This window comes from Anarrhichthys ocellatus, unplaced genomic scaffold, assembly GCF_004355925.1.
Source record: "Anarrhichthys ocellatus isolate YVR2014 unplaced genomic scaffold, GSC_Weel_1.0 scaffold5, whole genome shotgun sequence".
NCBI lineage: Eukaryota > Metazoa > Chordata > Actinopteri > Perciformes > Anarhichadidae > Anarrhichthys > Anarrhichthys ocellatus.
In genome coordinates, this window is record NW_022280035.1 from 1,892,339 (window position 1) to 1,906,529 (window position 14,191).

A 14,191-nucleotide genomic window follows, 5' to 3' on the forward strand; every position below is an offset into this window, starting at 1 on the left:
AAAAAAAGAAACAAATAATCCCTTCATCTGTAACGTTTAATCAATAACATCATTCTGCCACGCTCTGTAGTCCTAGAGGAGAGCAGCTTTTTGGTTGGTTGAGTTAGTGCTATCACCAAAACTCAAAAGTCAGGACTGGAACCTGCGGTCTGTCCTGTATCAATATACCGGTTGGGCCTTTAACGGGGCCGCCCTCGACCAAAGAAATTCTTAGTCACAAAACACTCGTACGATTTTGTCGACAAAATGATTCATTGATTTAATCAACAGATCTGTAAAACTCAAGTTTCTCCACAAATAATTACACAAAATTCCCACTTTCAATCCTGTGTTTACCAGAGAAGTTGTCTGGAAAAAAAAAGCTTCAAAATGACTAATCTCCAGTCGACTAAAATGGTCAATTAGTTGACTAAGAGGGGGCAGCACAACCCTTGATGAATCAGCAACAGGTCTGTTACTCTAAGTGATTGCACATTTAGCTTACAACACAACCACGGAGTTCTGCAAACAAATAAAAGTCGGGAGCTTCAACTAATATCTGCAGCGTCAACATGGCAGCCAGTAAAATGAGTATCGTATCGAGAGAGGCGGTGCAAATCCTGGACCATGTTTGAGGCAAAAGACTTCAAAGACTGACACTCAGCTCCTAATGGATATCACAGAAAACATCTGGGATACCAAACAAACCAAAACCATAACAGGCAATATGTTCTTAATGTGAAGCTATCTACCTACAGTGATTTTAATATTAGCCTGTTCTGGGCTACACCTGCGAAGTGCAGCTGTATTATTTAGGAAAACATAAACATCAGATGGGATTATGAAGAGGCACAAACTGTGATTGGCAACATCCTTAGTATCCGAGATAATATTAGTTGACAGAGTGTTGAATATAGAGGGGTGTGGAAGACCACACAGAATTTGGAAAACAGCTTTTGTCCACACACCTAGCGGATGAATAGACGATCTCCAAGGATCCAGGATCTGGTGCAGGCTGTGAGCGAAGCGAGTGTAGTACTGGTCCGAGAAAACGTCGTCCACGCGACCGTTATCAAACAGATACTGGAGCAGACAATCAGACAGAGAAAGACGCGGTCAGACATTGTTCCCACATCAACACTGAGTACCAACAGCGATGAATGGATGTTGAACGGGGAGCGTACGTGTGTTTGTGTGCATGATACACTTACTTTTTGTATGCACAGAAATACATAGTAGAGAACATCAGCCTCATAAGACTCCTCTTCCAACCCCCGAGCATTTGTTGTCATCAAAGAGAGACCCATGCAGAGCTCGGCTACCGCACACGACACCAAGTCCTCCTGGAAACGCAGAGCCTGGCGTCCTAAAACACACACAAGTCAGTGATTGGGTTGACAGAGAAGAGACTACGGTAATACACACATGTGCATCAAAGACAAAGTGTCGTCTTAAAACATTCTCTACATGCACTTACGGCCAATTGGGGCTAGTTTATTCGAGTCCGATTTTTCCAACTCTGCGTTTTTCCGCTGAGCCCAAAGCCGCCACACTTCCAGCCCCTCCTCTGGCTTCAGAGTAGCAGGCAGCAGCAGCTCCTGCACATGCACCTGTTGCTGGCCATGGCCATCTATCTCTGCTACCACTGTCTGCCCCTGCACAGACACACCAACACCGTTACCTCATGGAATCAAGAAATACGTGCGAATATGTGTATCTGGCTAAAATAAAAGAAAGACGTAGCAATAGCACACCTGTGTTAGCACCTGCAGATGCTGTGTGTCCTGCCCCGACAGTCCTTGTGTGTGCAGCACCTGCTGCTGTGGATCCCAGATAAGGGACTGTGTAGTATTGGAGTAGCCCTGTACTGACACTGGGATGTGGATGTTCCCATTCATCAGCTGGGCAGGGAACAGCGTGTTTGCAGAAAGTGTGTGCACCACTTCTTCCTGGCCTCCCATTCCCCCGGAGCTTGTGATGCTGGAAACGGCCTGCGCAGTCTGACTCTGACTTTTCAGCTTGTCATTTTCGATAGTAACCTGCGTCGGCATTGTGGTCATTGTTGTAGTGTTTGGCCCCGCAAGCTGCATTGTTCCATAGGCTTCCTGGGGGATGGCAATGTGTGTGACCTGCTCACGGCCTCCGGAGCCGGCAGGAGCAGAATAAACAGGGATTGTCCAGGTCTCCCCTGTGGGACTGGTGATAGTGCCTGTAGCACTGTAGAGGTGGGAGCTGTCCACAGTTAGGAGGTCCGGCCGCAGGGACACGTAACTTTGCTGCTGGCCCTGTCCCTGGGGGATAGCCAGGACCGTGGCTACTTGCTGACCAGGCAGGGCATAGGACACAGTGATGGGCATATCAACCTTACGCTTTTTGGCTGGCTGGAGGACACCTGCTCCCTGTGATGTGGAAACAGTGGTCCCCAGTACTCTCCTCTCAATATTGTCCTGCTGCTGGGTGGGAGACAGGGCCCCCACTGTCTGGATTTGGATCTGTTGTCCTCCTGCAACGGCTGCCACCAACTGGGCTTGCAGCTAAAACACACATGGGAGGGAGATTATTACTGGTAACTCAATTAAAACTCCGGTAAATGACAAAATGTGCAATTCTCCCATGAAATGTGCGTGTGCTTATGAGTACCTGTTGATGCTGCTCCTCAGTGAGTTCCCCAGGCTGAATCAGCTGTGCAGTAGTCACACCTTGGAGCTGTTGATGGGAGCCAGAGGGCACTTGGGAGACCTGCCCCAGCATTTGACCTTGCTGCTGGCCCTGAATCTGCACCTGAAAAATGGAGACAATAGGTAAAGTTTTGTGGACTAAATGGAGCAGAGTGAAGAGATAAACACAAAGACATCATAAAAAAGGTACCAACCTGAATTATCTGTTGCTCTTGATTCTGTTGTACAGACTGCTGCTGAGACTCCTGTATCTGTTGCTGCTGCGGCTGGACCTGCACCTGAACCTGCATCAGAAGACAGTGTCCGTCAGAGAGCTTCTTTTCAAGCACGGAGCTCTTTAACAGATTGATTTGGTGACCAATCAGTGCACTGATTTACCGGACAAGCCAGCTCCAACAACGACCCTGCCACCTCTGTGCTGTCTGTGTAGATGCAGTTAGCCTCTTGCTGGTAGACCATAGTGGTGGTCGTAGTATCTCCGCCTTGCTGGCTGAACTCCTGCAGGGCATCTGGGCCCTTGCTGGCCAAGGACTCCAGGAACTCCTTCATGCGATGCTGAGGGATGCTCCGAGCTTTCTGCCTCACAAGCTCCTCGTAGGAGCCTGATCCATCCAGGGAGTTATTCATCGCTGCTGGCAGTGTCTTCTTCTATGAGAGGAATTAATTTAGTATTGTTTTAAAGTAGCTGCAAACTTAGGTATATTCAATGTCAGAATCAACGAATAATTACTATTAATCATCGTTCAACAACTGTCAAACGCAATCAACAAGCAAAAAGACAGCGACATGTTTATTGGTGTAAAAATAAAAAACGGGACAGAAAACGCTGCACGTTTTACAGTGTTTACAAACGGACCGATAGATCAGTAACCAGTGGCACTACAGACAGACGATAATACGAAAGGGTTAAATCTATCCCACTGTGTACGAGCAGGGACAAAAAGCGCGGCCACTTTACAAATCCGCTGCAGAATGACAACATGCACGTTTTGCACTGCGATTAAACTAACGATTGTGTGCACGGTGCAATAGCTCGATAACAGCTAACTAAACTAACAGCTGATTACACAACAATCTAGGTTAGCCAGGTATACAGGCTAACTAGCCGTGTGTTGTTTTGCAAATAATATCCAGCGTTTAGCAACTTGCAACGCGACCATAGGCACGAACAACAACATATATACGTTTACATAAACAGAAAGCATCGGAAACGGTGATAACTCTCATGTCGGGGGCCTTATGGCGACTACATTTTTTTTCCTGTTACCTCCGAAGCTAGCAGGCTACCCTTAGCAGGCGCGTTAGCTACCTACCTCTCTTCCTCAAACCGCCGACAAGAAGCTTCTCTGCCCTCGAAACGACGCGTTCTTCCAACGAACGGTGAAACGAAGTGCTATCAACGTTTCCCCCGTGGTTGCTTTATCATTTAATGTTCTTTATTTTCGTTCGATGGCTAACTGTAGTTTTTTCTTTTTCTTAACTACTCATATTTCGCCAGGGCGCCATCTTAGAACAGTACCCTCTGACCAATAGTAGAGCGAGTTGTAACTATCTCGTGATATCGCGGTATTTGCGCACCGTGATATCGCGATAACTGACGCTCGCGGGATAGACTGTTAAAGGCGACACACACGGGGCAAAGTATCCGTTAAGATCAGTTAGATGTCAGTCCACCTTAAAACCCTGTTATGCCAGACAGCCGCTCCTAGTGGTTCACTGGCTTCTGGATCTTTTAAGGTGGTCCCAAAGAGATGCGCTGAATAAATGGGTGGTGCACAGGACGCTCTGGGCAGTTGAGGGTTAATTCCCACACATTATAGTTCAGCCTGGGTCTACATTTCTCACATTGCTTTCTGTTTGGACCAAATATCTGATTTAGTATTTATTTTAACTTTCTATTAAGAAAGAGTTTTACTTTCGTTTTTTCCTCTTTTCACATATTAATATCCTTATTTTTTACTATTTTGCGAAACTCATGTATTATATTTACTTTTCCTTTGCAAAACTTCTGGTTTATGTACAAATACCCCATTCTATTTGATAGATATCAGTATTGGCTCAATAGTATTTTTCTCTGTCAATACATTATATTTCTCTGTCAGGATTATAGCACAACTGTCACATAAACAAATGCAACACGATATATTAATATCATGATTATTGGCCTGGGATTGTGTTTTCTTTTCATAACATTACAGCCGACATTATCTCGTGTTCTTGGTCTTAAAGGTTAAGTTACAGTTGAGTGATGGCCTACTGTTTCCTAAACTTAAGACATTTCTTACTGAAATAAACAAATATACACATTTATTATTACTGTCGCCCACCCTTAGATTGAATATTAAGTGAAGGAACCAATAATCATAGCCAAAATATCATAACAAATCAAGTCAAATATTTTGATTCTCATACCAAAATATCATTATCTAAAATATCACGGGTAGGAGAATATTAATATCAGCTTCATGAACACAGAGACATTGCATGTTTTTTTTAGGATTTATTCTTGTCTCCTGTCAAAAGGACAAAGGTCTTTAAAAATATGCACATGATGGTTTGGCAGTGATCTCCCACCTTTTTAAAAAAGTAATGAAAGCAGTATTTGAAAGCATCTCCTCTGTGCAATATTAAATAAATATACACAAGGACCTTAATGATCAAAGCTGCATACATTCAACAAAGAAGAAACACTGCATGTGAATCTTATTGTGATATAGAACAACTTCAGAGAGACAGATCCATGAAAGGGAACCGCATTTCAGAAATACAGGGGATGTAATTATTATAGCACCTCATTTGATTCAGCCTGAGCAGTCTGTGCCCTCGTTAAAATGACACATTAAGTGATGCAAACTATTTGGACATGTGTCTGTGGGCTCATGGGAAGCAGGAAGTGCAGTTTGATCAATCAGTGGATCAGATCTTCCCGGGGTCTTCTTTGAGGGTGACTGTTCTGTTGAAGACGAGCTGCAGGGAGAGAAAAGATTTCAGTTACACTTCACACTCATTACGTAGGAGCCAAAATATTTCTTTGTAACTACTACATGTTCATTAGTAATGTGAAACACAACCGCTTCACAGTTCTTTCATCCTACTGTACCTTATCTGCGGTGCTGTCGGGGTCCAGGGAGAAGTAGCCAACTCTCTCAAACTGGAATTTGTCTAAAACCGTTGCTCCCTTCACAGAGGTATCCACTAAGGCACCGCCGATCACATGCAGGGAACTCTGAATAACAAAAAGGAGGAAACACATTAAACAATCACGGCGCCGGTTGATGTAGACAGTCGCGGACGTGCCGAGGTACTCACAGGGTTGATGTCAGTCAGGAAGCCGTTGGGAACAACAGACTGATCCTCTGGATTTTTGTGCACGAACCTACAAGGACAGAGAGACGTTTTGTTGAAGCGAGTTTTCTACATGGAGTAGTTTTTGAGAATGACATTGAGCGTGTGTTTCTTTCTTTGTGACTTACAGTCTCTCATAAAGGCGCACTTCACACATCAACGGCTGGCTGACCCAGTGGATGAAGGCCTTCGGTTTCGCTGCACTGTCAGAACTGCTACAGGTCACCTCCAGCTCGACCACTTTACCCCGAGAGTCCTGAGAAACAAATAAAAGGGACGTCAGCAGGACGCGTTGGGAGGACGTGGACCAGGAGGCAAAGACGTCCACAGAGGGAAGCAGACATGAGATCAGAATGAGTTCTACCGAGATCAGACATCTAGCTGCCACTACAGGTAAACTCTGTAGACTGTATATAAGAAGTAGTCTACGTGACTTCACCCACTGGTTCTTGAACTACAGTTTCGAGGCCTCGAGTTCGACATTCTGGCCGTCACCATCTTGTTTTTTTTGCAACCAAAAATGACACAAGAGGGTGGAGCTAAGTACAACCGAACGCCAATTAACTTTCATGAAGTGAAAACACAGTGTGAAAGGGTTAAAGTTGTAAGTTGAGAACACGAACAACGCCCAGACCGGTCAACTGTTGTAGCGACCTGTCAATCACAAAGTAGCCCCGCCCTAAAGCATCCCTTGCTTTATGGTCTGTTTGACTCTAAATGGACCATAATGTACTAAATGAACATCATGCTGTATTGAAGAAGAATTGAAACTAGAGATTGAGACCATAAACTCATGTTTACAATGTTTACTGAGGTAATAAATCAAGAGAGAAGTAGAGTCATTTTCTCATAGACTTCTATACAACCAGAGGAGTCGCCCGCTATCCTTGGCATGTCATCCCCCCCTCTTTCTACCCCTTTCCAGATTTAACCTGTACTGTCAAATGAAGGCAAAAACGCCCCCAAAAATAACATAAAAAAAAAAAAAAAAAGGCAAGTTTAAGGCCCTTCCGCATTGGCTTCACCTTTCAGACCCGGAGGTTGACGCCTGGTTGGATCACATCAAACAAACCGCATATGAATAAAATTCTCACACACATAGCGAGTTATCTTAGCATCTGATGAGAGGCTGTGTTAACTGCTCTTCCCACGCCGTTTCCTGTCTCGCCTCGCAAGTAAATTACGTACCGCAAAACTGGTTTGACCGCACCTCGAGATATCGTTCGTGAGTCTTACCTTGATGACCTTCTGGAAGGAGATGACATACCCAGCATGCCTCAGACCTACAGGCTGGTCTGGAGTCAAACGCTTGTAGCCCTTCTCCATCACCTGCAAGAAGCAAAGCAGTCAGCAATCCAAAAAAATTAAATAGCACTAAGAGTCTGCTACTTGTACTGTGAGGGTATTTTCCCCCCCTCTCTGACCTCTCTGAAGTCACCCTGTTCAATGAAGATTGTGCGAGTGAACGGGACGGTGTGGCTGCCTTTGGCCTCGTTGGCAGGAAAGTCCGGCACTCGTACATCTAACTGAGACACAAGAGGACGACAGCGGGAATATTCAGCGTCCGTGATTTCAGATATCACGCCGACAGACGGGATATACGGGGTATTACGAGTCCACGGACCTTTGAATTCTGAGGGAGGTTGGTTATGGTGACTTTGAGTGGGTCCAGCACGGCCATGGCTCTTGGCGCCGTGTCGTTCAGAACGTCCCTCACACACGCCTCCAGGAGGTGGGGCTCTGTCGTTGTCTGAGAAACCGTGACTCCGACCTGCCAACAGATTTAACGCGTCGTTACATTACAGTCCTCGTGCATTTCATTACTAGTTCCTCCTCCCGTCCATGCTGCGTACCCGTGCACAGAAGTTGTTAATCGCCTCTGGTGGGAAACCTCTTCTTTTCAGCGCGGTCAGAGTGAAGAGTCGGGGATCGTCCCAGTCTCTGTAATCAGAAGAGAAATCTTCTACAGTCACCAAACGGCTTCCAGTAGCAGGAAGACAGCTGCTGTGGTTACAGTGAGAAGTCTACATGGTTTGAATTCACTCATGGTTGTAGCTTTTAATACACATCAGCCCTTTTCAGACATGGAATTCATAACATTGCTGTTAAAGTGTATTTTTGTCATTCAGACACACTTTTACCAATGTTGTCGTGCTTGAGATCGGTCGTGGTGTTGAGACCACTTTTAGAAGGTCTCGTCTCGTCATCGATCACATTTTTACTCGGCCGTGTTCGTTCTCTCGATGCCTGTGCAGCGTCTGATATTTCTTTTGTTAACGTCATTACTGTGATCGCTCATAAGAAACACAAGGAAAAATCCCCTCTGCAAAGCCTTTTGATGATTTCCTCAAGAGTCAAGTATCTCATGGTGGGTGTTTTTATGTGAATCTTCAAGATATTTTTTAGGAGTGACTCTGGTTTGTGTGTTCCACTTTCTATTGTAAGTGTGTCATGCAGTGTGGGACTAATGCTGGTCTGGTCTCGGTCATGACTCGGTCTCGACTTTGTCTCAACCCCATAAAGTCTTGGTCTGGTCTCCGTCTCGCTACGCTCTGGTCTTTGTCTTGACTCAGTCTTGGTTTAGGTGGTCTTGACTACAACACTGACTTTTACATAAATGTTTGTCATGACAGAAGCAAGAGGCATATACCAGAGCCATATAATTAAAATAATCTGTAGTGTAATATCGTTAGTAAGTCCTTTTTGTACATCCCATCTTCATTTTTACATGTTAACTGCTACAAAATGTATTTGATTTAAGGCTTGTGGCTGCGCAGGATATTTAGTGGTTATTTTTATTCGGTGGTTAATTCATTTCTCATCCAGTTGCCTCAGAAGCCTCGCCGCTTACATAAATATAAAACAGGGGAAGAAGAAGGGATGCAGGGACCCGACTTTTTCCTCAGCTCAGGATATCTGCCATTATCGATTTGTAGGGCTGTCTTTTCCCCAAATTTAAAATGTGTATGCCACACTGCATGGAACTCATTGGGATCATTATTATTTAAGGAAACAGGAGAACAGGGTGCATACCACGTTATAAAAATGGCATCGACAAATGTGGATGTGAAGTCTGGTTGACACCTATTCCACTTAATACGGTCAGTATCGATATAGTACAGTGTAGTATAAGATATTATCGTAAAGTATATTGTAATACTTTTATCCATTTAGAATGTTTACAGACAATCATTCATCACAAGACACTGTTGTAATGTAATACAAATAGTTTAAATAAATAACTTTTCTACCTGACGACACCAGCCTCCACCAGTCTGATGATTTTCCTCTTTGACACGACGGTGTAGGTGAGGTTCAAGCGGCCGTATTCCCACTGAACAGGACAGTACAAGTCCAGAGCGTTGCACAGCCAGAAATACGACGAACGCCTGTGACGAACACAAAGGGAACCAACAGAGACGTGAACTCGACGATGCATTTGTGTGTTAAAACTACGATAGCTGGCCGAAGAGTTGACACGTACCTGGCCTGAAACTCTTTGGTGCAGAGTGAGTGCGTGATGTTTTCGATAGAGTCACACAGACAGTGGGTGTAGTCATAAGTGGGGTAGATGCACCTGCAGAGAGAGATGTAAATAAAACACAGCTCGCAGTGAGAAAGGATGTATTTAAATGGAACCATCTGGGTGAAAAAGTAGAACAGTTTAGTACCATTCGTCTCCCGTTCGATGATGCGCCGTGTATTTGATCCTGTACGCCACGGGGTCCAGCTTCCCGTCCTCCATGACGGTCTTCATCCTGAGCGTGGCCTCTCCCTCAGCAAACAGCCCCTTCTTCATCTGATCAAACAGCACCAGCGACTCCTCGATGGGTCGGTCTCTCCACGGCGATGGAGGAGAGTTGTGGCCCTTTAGTGCCTCCCCTTTCTGGTGGCACACGTACGCGTGACCCCTGAAGGAAAACAATTTGAACATCATCTACTGGCTTATTCACATTCACCTACACGAACACACGGTTCCTACACTCACCTGTGGACGAGATCCACAGCGAGGTCGTAGAGTTGCTGAAAGTTGTCGGATGCGTGCGTGACAGCATGAGGCTGGTAGCCTGTGTATTAAGAGTTACGTTGATAAGAGTGTACCTGAAGCTGTCATCAGATCATCATCAGGTGGAAATCAACAGAGTCAGACTCACCAAGCCACTCCACCATGTCCTTGATAGCAGTGAAGTATTTCTCCTCCTCCTTCTCTGGATTTGTGTCGTCATACCTCAAGAAGCAAATTCCGTTGTTTGCCTACAAGAAGACACGTTTTAAAGAGAACTGCTGCACCAGAGAGGATTTAACAGTCGGTGGTTTTCCAACTTTTCCTTCAACAAAGTAACCAAACCAAACTATCTTCAACCAAGTATCCCCTTAACAGCCAACATTTTATTTTGGGTCGAAAAACAAATGTGTTTCTTGCAGCAGTTGACATTAAACGATTGCATGTAAAATAGGAATATTGAACATTTTTATGTTTTATCTAACTTACATTTACATTTTTTATTGAACTAGTATAGTATAACTGTTTTAAGAATTATGCATTACAGATATATTTTACATTAATGTTTAAAAGGGTAGGGTTGGTAAACATTTCATCATATGCCCCGACAAAAAAGTTGTCCACACGGGGCTGGGTTATCCGGTTGGATAATTTCTTAAGTTTACCGTACTCTTGCTATAGATTACCAACCCTGCCTTTAAAAATGATGACGGAGAACAGAAAGACACAAACCTTTGCATAACCAAAATTGAAGTTGATGGCTTTGGCGTGTCCAATGTGAAGGATCCCGTTGGGCTCAGGAGGAAAACGAGTACGGATCTAAAGGAAATCGTTAATGGAAAAATCAATATTCACAATAATTTTCAAGTTAATGTGTTTCCTCTTCATGTAAAGTTTGTACCTGTCCACCAGTGAGCTCCATGTGCTTTTTAAGTAAATCCATTGTGTTTGCTGTGATCACGTAGCCCTCGGATTTATAGTTCTCTCCTGTATGACGGAGGGTTAAGGATGAAAAAATCGACATAAGTAAGTAAAGAAAGTGTGAAGAAAAAAAAGAGCAACAAGCTGATGTGAAACTGCTTCTAATCGTTCAGGTGGTTTTCTTCTCACCTGGTTTATGGAACTTCAGCGACTCTCCTCTGAGCTGCTCCATCAGAGGCTTTCCCTCCCCAGTCATCCCCTCATCTGAACAACCAATGAGTAAAAAACACTCGACCAAAACACAATGCTGAATTTGCTGTCAATGTGCCGTCCACTTTCCCTGCTGCTTACCAGCCACTGCCACCTCCTCTTTCTTCACCTTGACCTCACCGCCTGCCACTTTGGCTTTCTGGGGCTGCAAAACAATTAAATATAAACCACAGATGAAATCAGAAGATTGTGATTAGAGGAATAGTTATAAACATGTTAGAAAATAAAATGACTTGTGTTTGTGCAGAGAGTTAAATGAGATGATATTTGTAATATTTGTATGTTAAATATGAAACTACAACTAGCAGCCAGTTAGCTTAGCATAAAGACTGGAAACAAGGGGAAAAAGCTTGCCCTGGTTCTACCCAAAAGCAACAAAATCAGCCTACCAGCCCCGATAAAGCTGGGGAATTAATCTAGTTTGTTTAATCCGCACAAAAGAGGACAAGCTGTGACTCAACAGGTAGGTCTTGAGCCGGACTGATCATTGTCTGGACACAGGAATCGAATAAGCATATTACGCAAAACTTCGAGCTAGTCCTTTAAATAACTTGACGTGCTACCTTCAGTTTCTTCTCCAGGTCAGCTTCTGTCTTGGGACCTAAGAGGTGCAGCACCTTTAAGAACAAAGTCAGAGATAGTTACGGTACGCAGTGAGTACAACCCAACAACAATCACAATGACCATATTCTGTTTTTCAACACACACCTGCATGTCCACCTCATTCTTGATGACCTTCCCATCAGCCCACTTCAGAGCAGAGCGAGCCTCTCCTGCAACCGAGACGAAAGCTTAGCGAGACATTCTGTGCGTCGGTCAGGCTTTAAAGCAAAGGTTGTAATCTGTAATCTTCTTCCAAAAAACAGTGTTTTGTTATAATTGTGGAAATTTTCAGCAAATAATAAATCGAATACTCTGACGATTAAACACCAGGAATGAATACAGTATCTGTGGCTGAAGTAGCACTGTAATAAGCATCAGCTTCGGAACATATTTTTCAGCCAGCTAACATTTTCGGTTTGTTGCAACAGTTGACCATTTATGATGAGTTAACGATTGCATTAAAAATACAAAACATGAACATAAAATCTGGTTTATCAAACTTGCAATTAAATTGCTTAATGAATTGGTAAAATATAATTATTTTAAGAATTATGCATGACTGATATTTTTGCACCTATTCTGCCTGTGCACTCATTCTTCATCACAGCTGTGAGCACTAGCCTGTGTTCTTTGTTTACGTTCATAATAATAATTTTGGGAAAGTGGCTTCTTTAAAGGGAGGCCTGAAGGGACGGAGCGCCAGTGTTGCTGACTTTCTTGCTAGATTTAGTGACTTTTGGAGCTCGTGCTGTTAGCTACTTTCATTGGAAAATAAAAAACACTGGGCCGGGTTTTTTCTGTTGGATACTTTCTAAAAAGTCTGCAAACTCTTACTAGTTTCTCAAGATGACCAACCCTGCCTTCAATGGTTGCAAAGATATTTAACCAAGTAAGTATGACATCATACCCATTAGCAGTCCCATGTTGAAGTGGTACCTCTCCTTCAACAGAGGTTCCTTGTGCTTCTTGATCACTGACTCCACCTGCACGATATTCAACAGTCAGTGAAGCTGACAGACATATGACACAGACGTACTTCTGGGGAATTGTAAGCTCACTTACGGCTTCTTCGATCTGCTCCGGTGTAATGACAACGCCCACTCCACATGCCTCTTCAAACTCCCTCTGGTTGATGGGGTCCTGAGGATGACGCTTCACAAATTCCAGTGCAGCTGATAAAGAAAAGAGGGAGGAGTCATTTATCTCTAGTCGTTCATGTCGACACACCTTTCTCATTCATTAAAAGAGTCCATATAATCAATCATTCATTCTGCTTTCTCTCAATACTTCCCCCAGCCTCCTTCAGAATGTGTTTTAAATAAATGTAGGGTATTCCAGACACCAAATGCATATCATGTTGAATCTTGACTGAATTGAGGTTTGCACACACTATATTTTGTGTGTGAGCAGTGGTGGGTGAATGAATGCAATATACTTCTAAAAATAGCTTCAGCCTGGAAAATCACCTGTTGCAAAAGATTAATGTTAAAAATAAGTCCATCTTTACATTTTCACGAGCAGTCATGTTGCAACATGTCAAAGATGTCAGAAAGTACCTGCCAGCTGGAGCTCTGTGCAGATTTTGCACTGAACTATGCTGTCTGACAGGAACACCAGGCGTTCGGGGTCTTTAAGGCGAGAGGCCATACTGTACAGCAAAGTACCGATGGCTTTGTCCACTCCTGATGGCCCACTGACACGCTGAGCCTGTTGAAAAACAATGAGGAAAAGACCAGAATTCATTCATTCATTTGTCCTTCAAAATGCATGCATGTCAATAGCTAATAGACGGTGTCACAGTCCAACAGGGAAGTGTTATAATTTATTTCATCTTAATCTGGGAGGATTGTCTGCAAACAAACGTGTCAATGTGAAAGTCAAAGAATGGAGACCCTCCCACAACAGCTGAGTTACTGAAGAGTAGGTTCCTCTTTAAAAGTGAAGAGGAACTGAGGGTGTATACAAATAATAATAATAATAATAGAAACAATGTCTATTTTGATACAACTAGGGAGCTAAAAAGGACACTTAACGTCAGTCACATTCCACAGCTGTCGAGCCAGAGTTCCACCAATAACGGTGGGTCGTACCTGTACAATAGCGTCCTTCAGGGCGCAACTCAGCGCCTCATTTTTCAGCGTTTCTTTCGCTTTCTGCTCACTGAGCCCAATGGACGTGAACAGTGTCAATATATCCGCCATTTTTCCACCGTATTCACCGGCTAAATCCGAGCCTCCTCTGACACACGCCACCCTCCTCACACGACTTTTCAGAAGAGAGAGCGAGGGGACGACTTCCTGTATACGTCAAAGAGGAACAAAAATATTAGCCAATAGGACACCGCAAGCACGGATGGCATTGACCAATCGTGTATGAGCTTGGTTAAAATTAC

At 43.8% G+C, this 14,191-nt stretch overlaps 2 protein-coding genes across 3 annotated transcripts in view; both read right to left on the reverse strand.

Annotated features, from left to right (window-relative positions):
* LOC116382532 (glutamine-rich protein 1-like) overlaps positions 1-4,172 on the reverse strand; it is a 6,911-nt gene extending 2,739 nt beyond the window's left edge. Inside the window, exons 1-8 of one of the 2 annotated variants that reach the window (XM_031845671.1) lie at positions 3,971-4,172; positions 3,036-3,302; positions 2,852-2,941; positions 2,620-2,760; positions 1,734-2,513; positions 1,457-1,634; positions 1,191-1,345; positions 948-1,062 (exon numbers count right to left, since the gene is read on the reverse strand). In XM_031845671.1, the coding sequence (XP_031701531.1) occupies positions 948-1,062; positions 1,191-1,345; positions 1,457-1,634; positions 1,734-2,513; positions 2,620-2,760; positions 2,852-2,941; positions 3,036-3,284 (1,708 nt within the window). In that variant the 5' untranslated portion in view covers positions 3,285-3,302; positions 3,971-4,172. Of the gene's footprint in view, positions 1-947; positions 1,063-1,190; positions 1,346-1,456; positions 1,635-1,733; positions 2,514-2,619; positions 2,761-2,851; positions 2,942-3,035; positions 3,306-3,970 lie in introns of both variants that reach the window. The other variant, XM_031845670.1, reaches the window with a different exon arrangement.
* Positions 4,173-5,124: 952 nt separating this feature from the next.
* On the reverse strand, positions 5,125-14,060 carry qars1 (glutaminyl-tRNA synthetase 1). The gene is made up of 23 exons (XM_031844326.1): positions 13,890-14,060; positions 13,356-13,506; positions 12,862-12,971; positions 12,707-12,782; positions 11,905-11,969; positions 11,760-11,813; positions 11,278-11,341; positions 11,116-11,190; positions 10,907-10,992; positions 10,738-10,824; positions 10,157-10,256; positions 9,991-10,069; positions 9,674-9,913; positions 9,487-9,579; positions 9,254-9,391; positions 7,856-7,943; positions 7,627-7,773; positions 7,427-7,528; positions 7,239-7,331; positions 6,131-6,258; positions 5,967-6,033; positions 5,758-5,883; positions 5,125-5,624 (listed from the first exon to the last, which is right to left on the reverse strand). Exons 1-23 carry the CDS (start codon positions 13,998-14,000, stop codon positions 5,574-5,576), a joined length of 2,331 nt encoding a protein of 776 aa, XP_031700186.1. The 5' UTR covers positions 14,001-14,060; the 3' UTR covers positions 5,125-5,573.
* Positions 14,061-14,191: the final 131 nt, after the last annotated feature.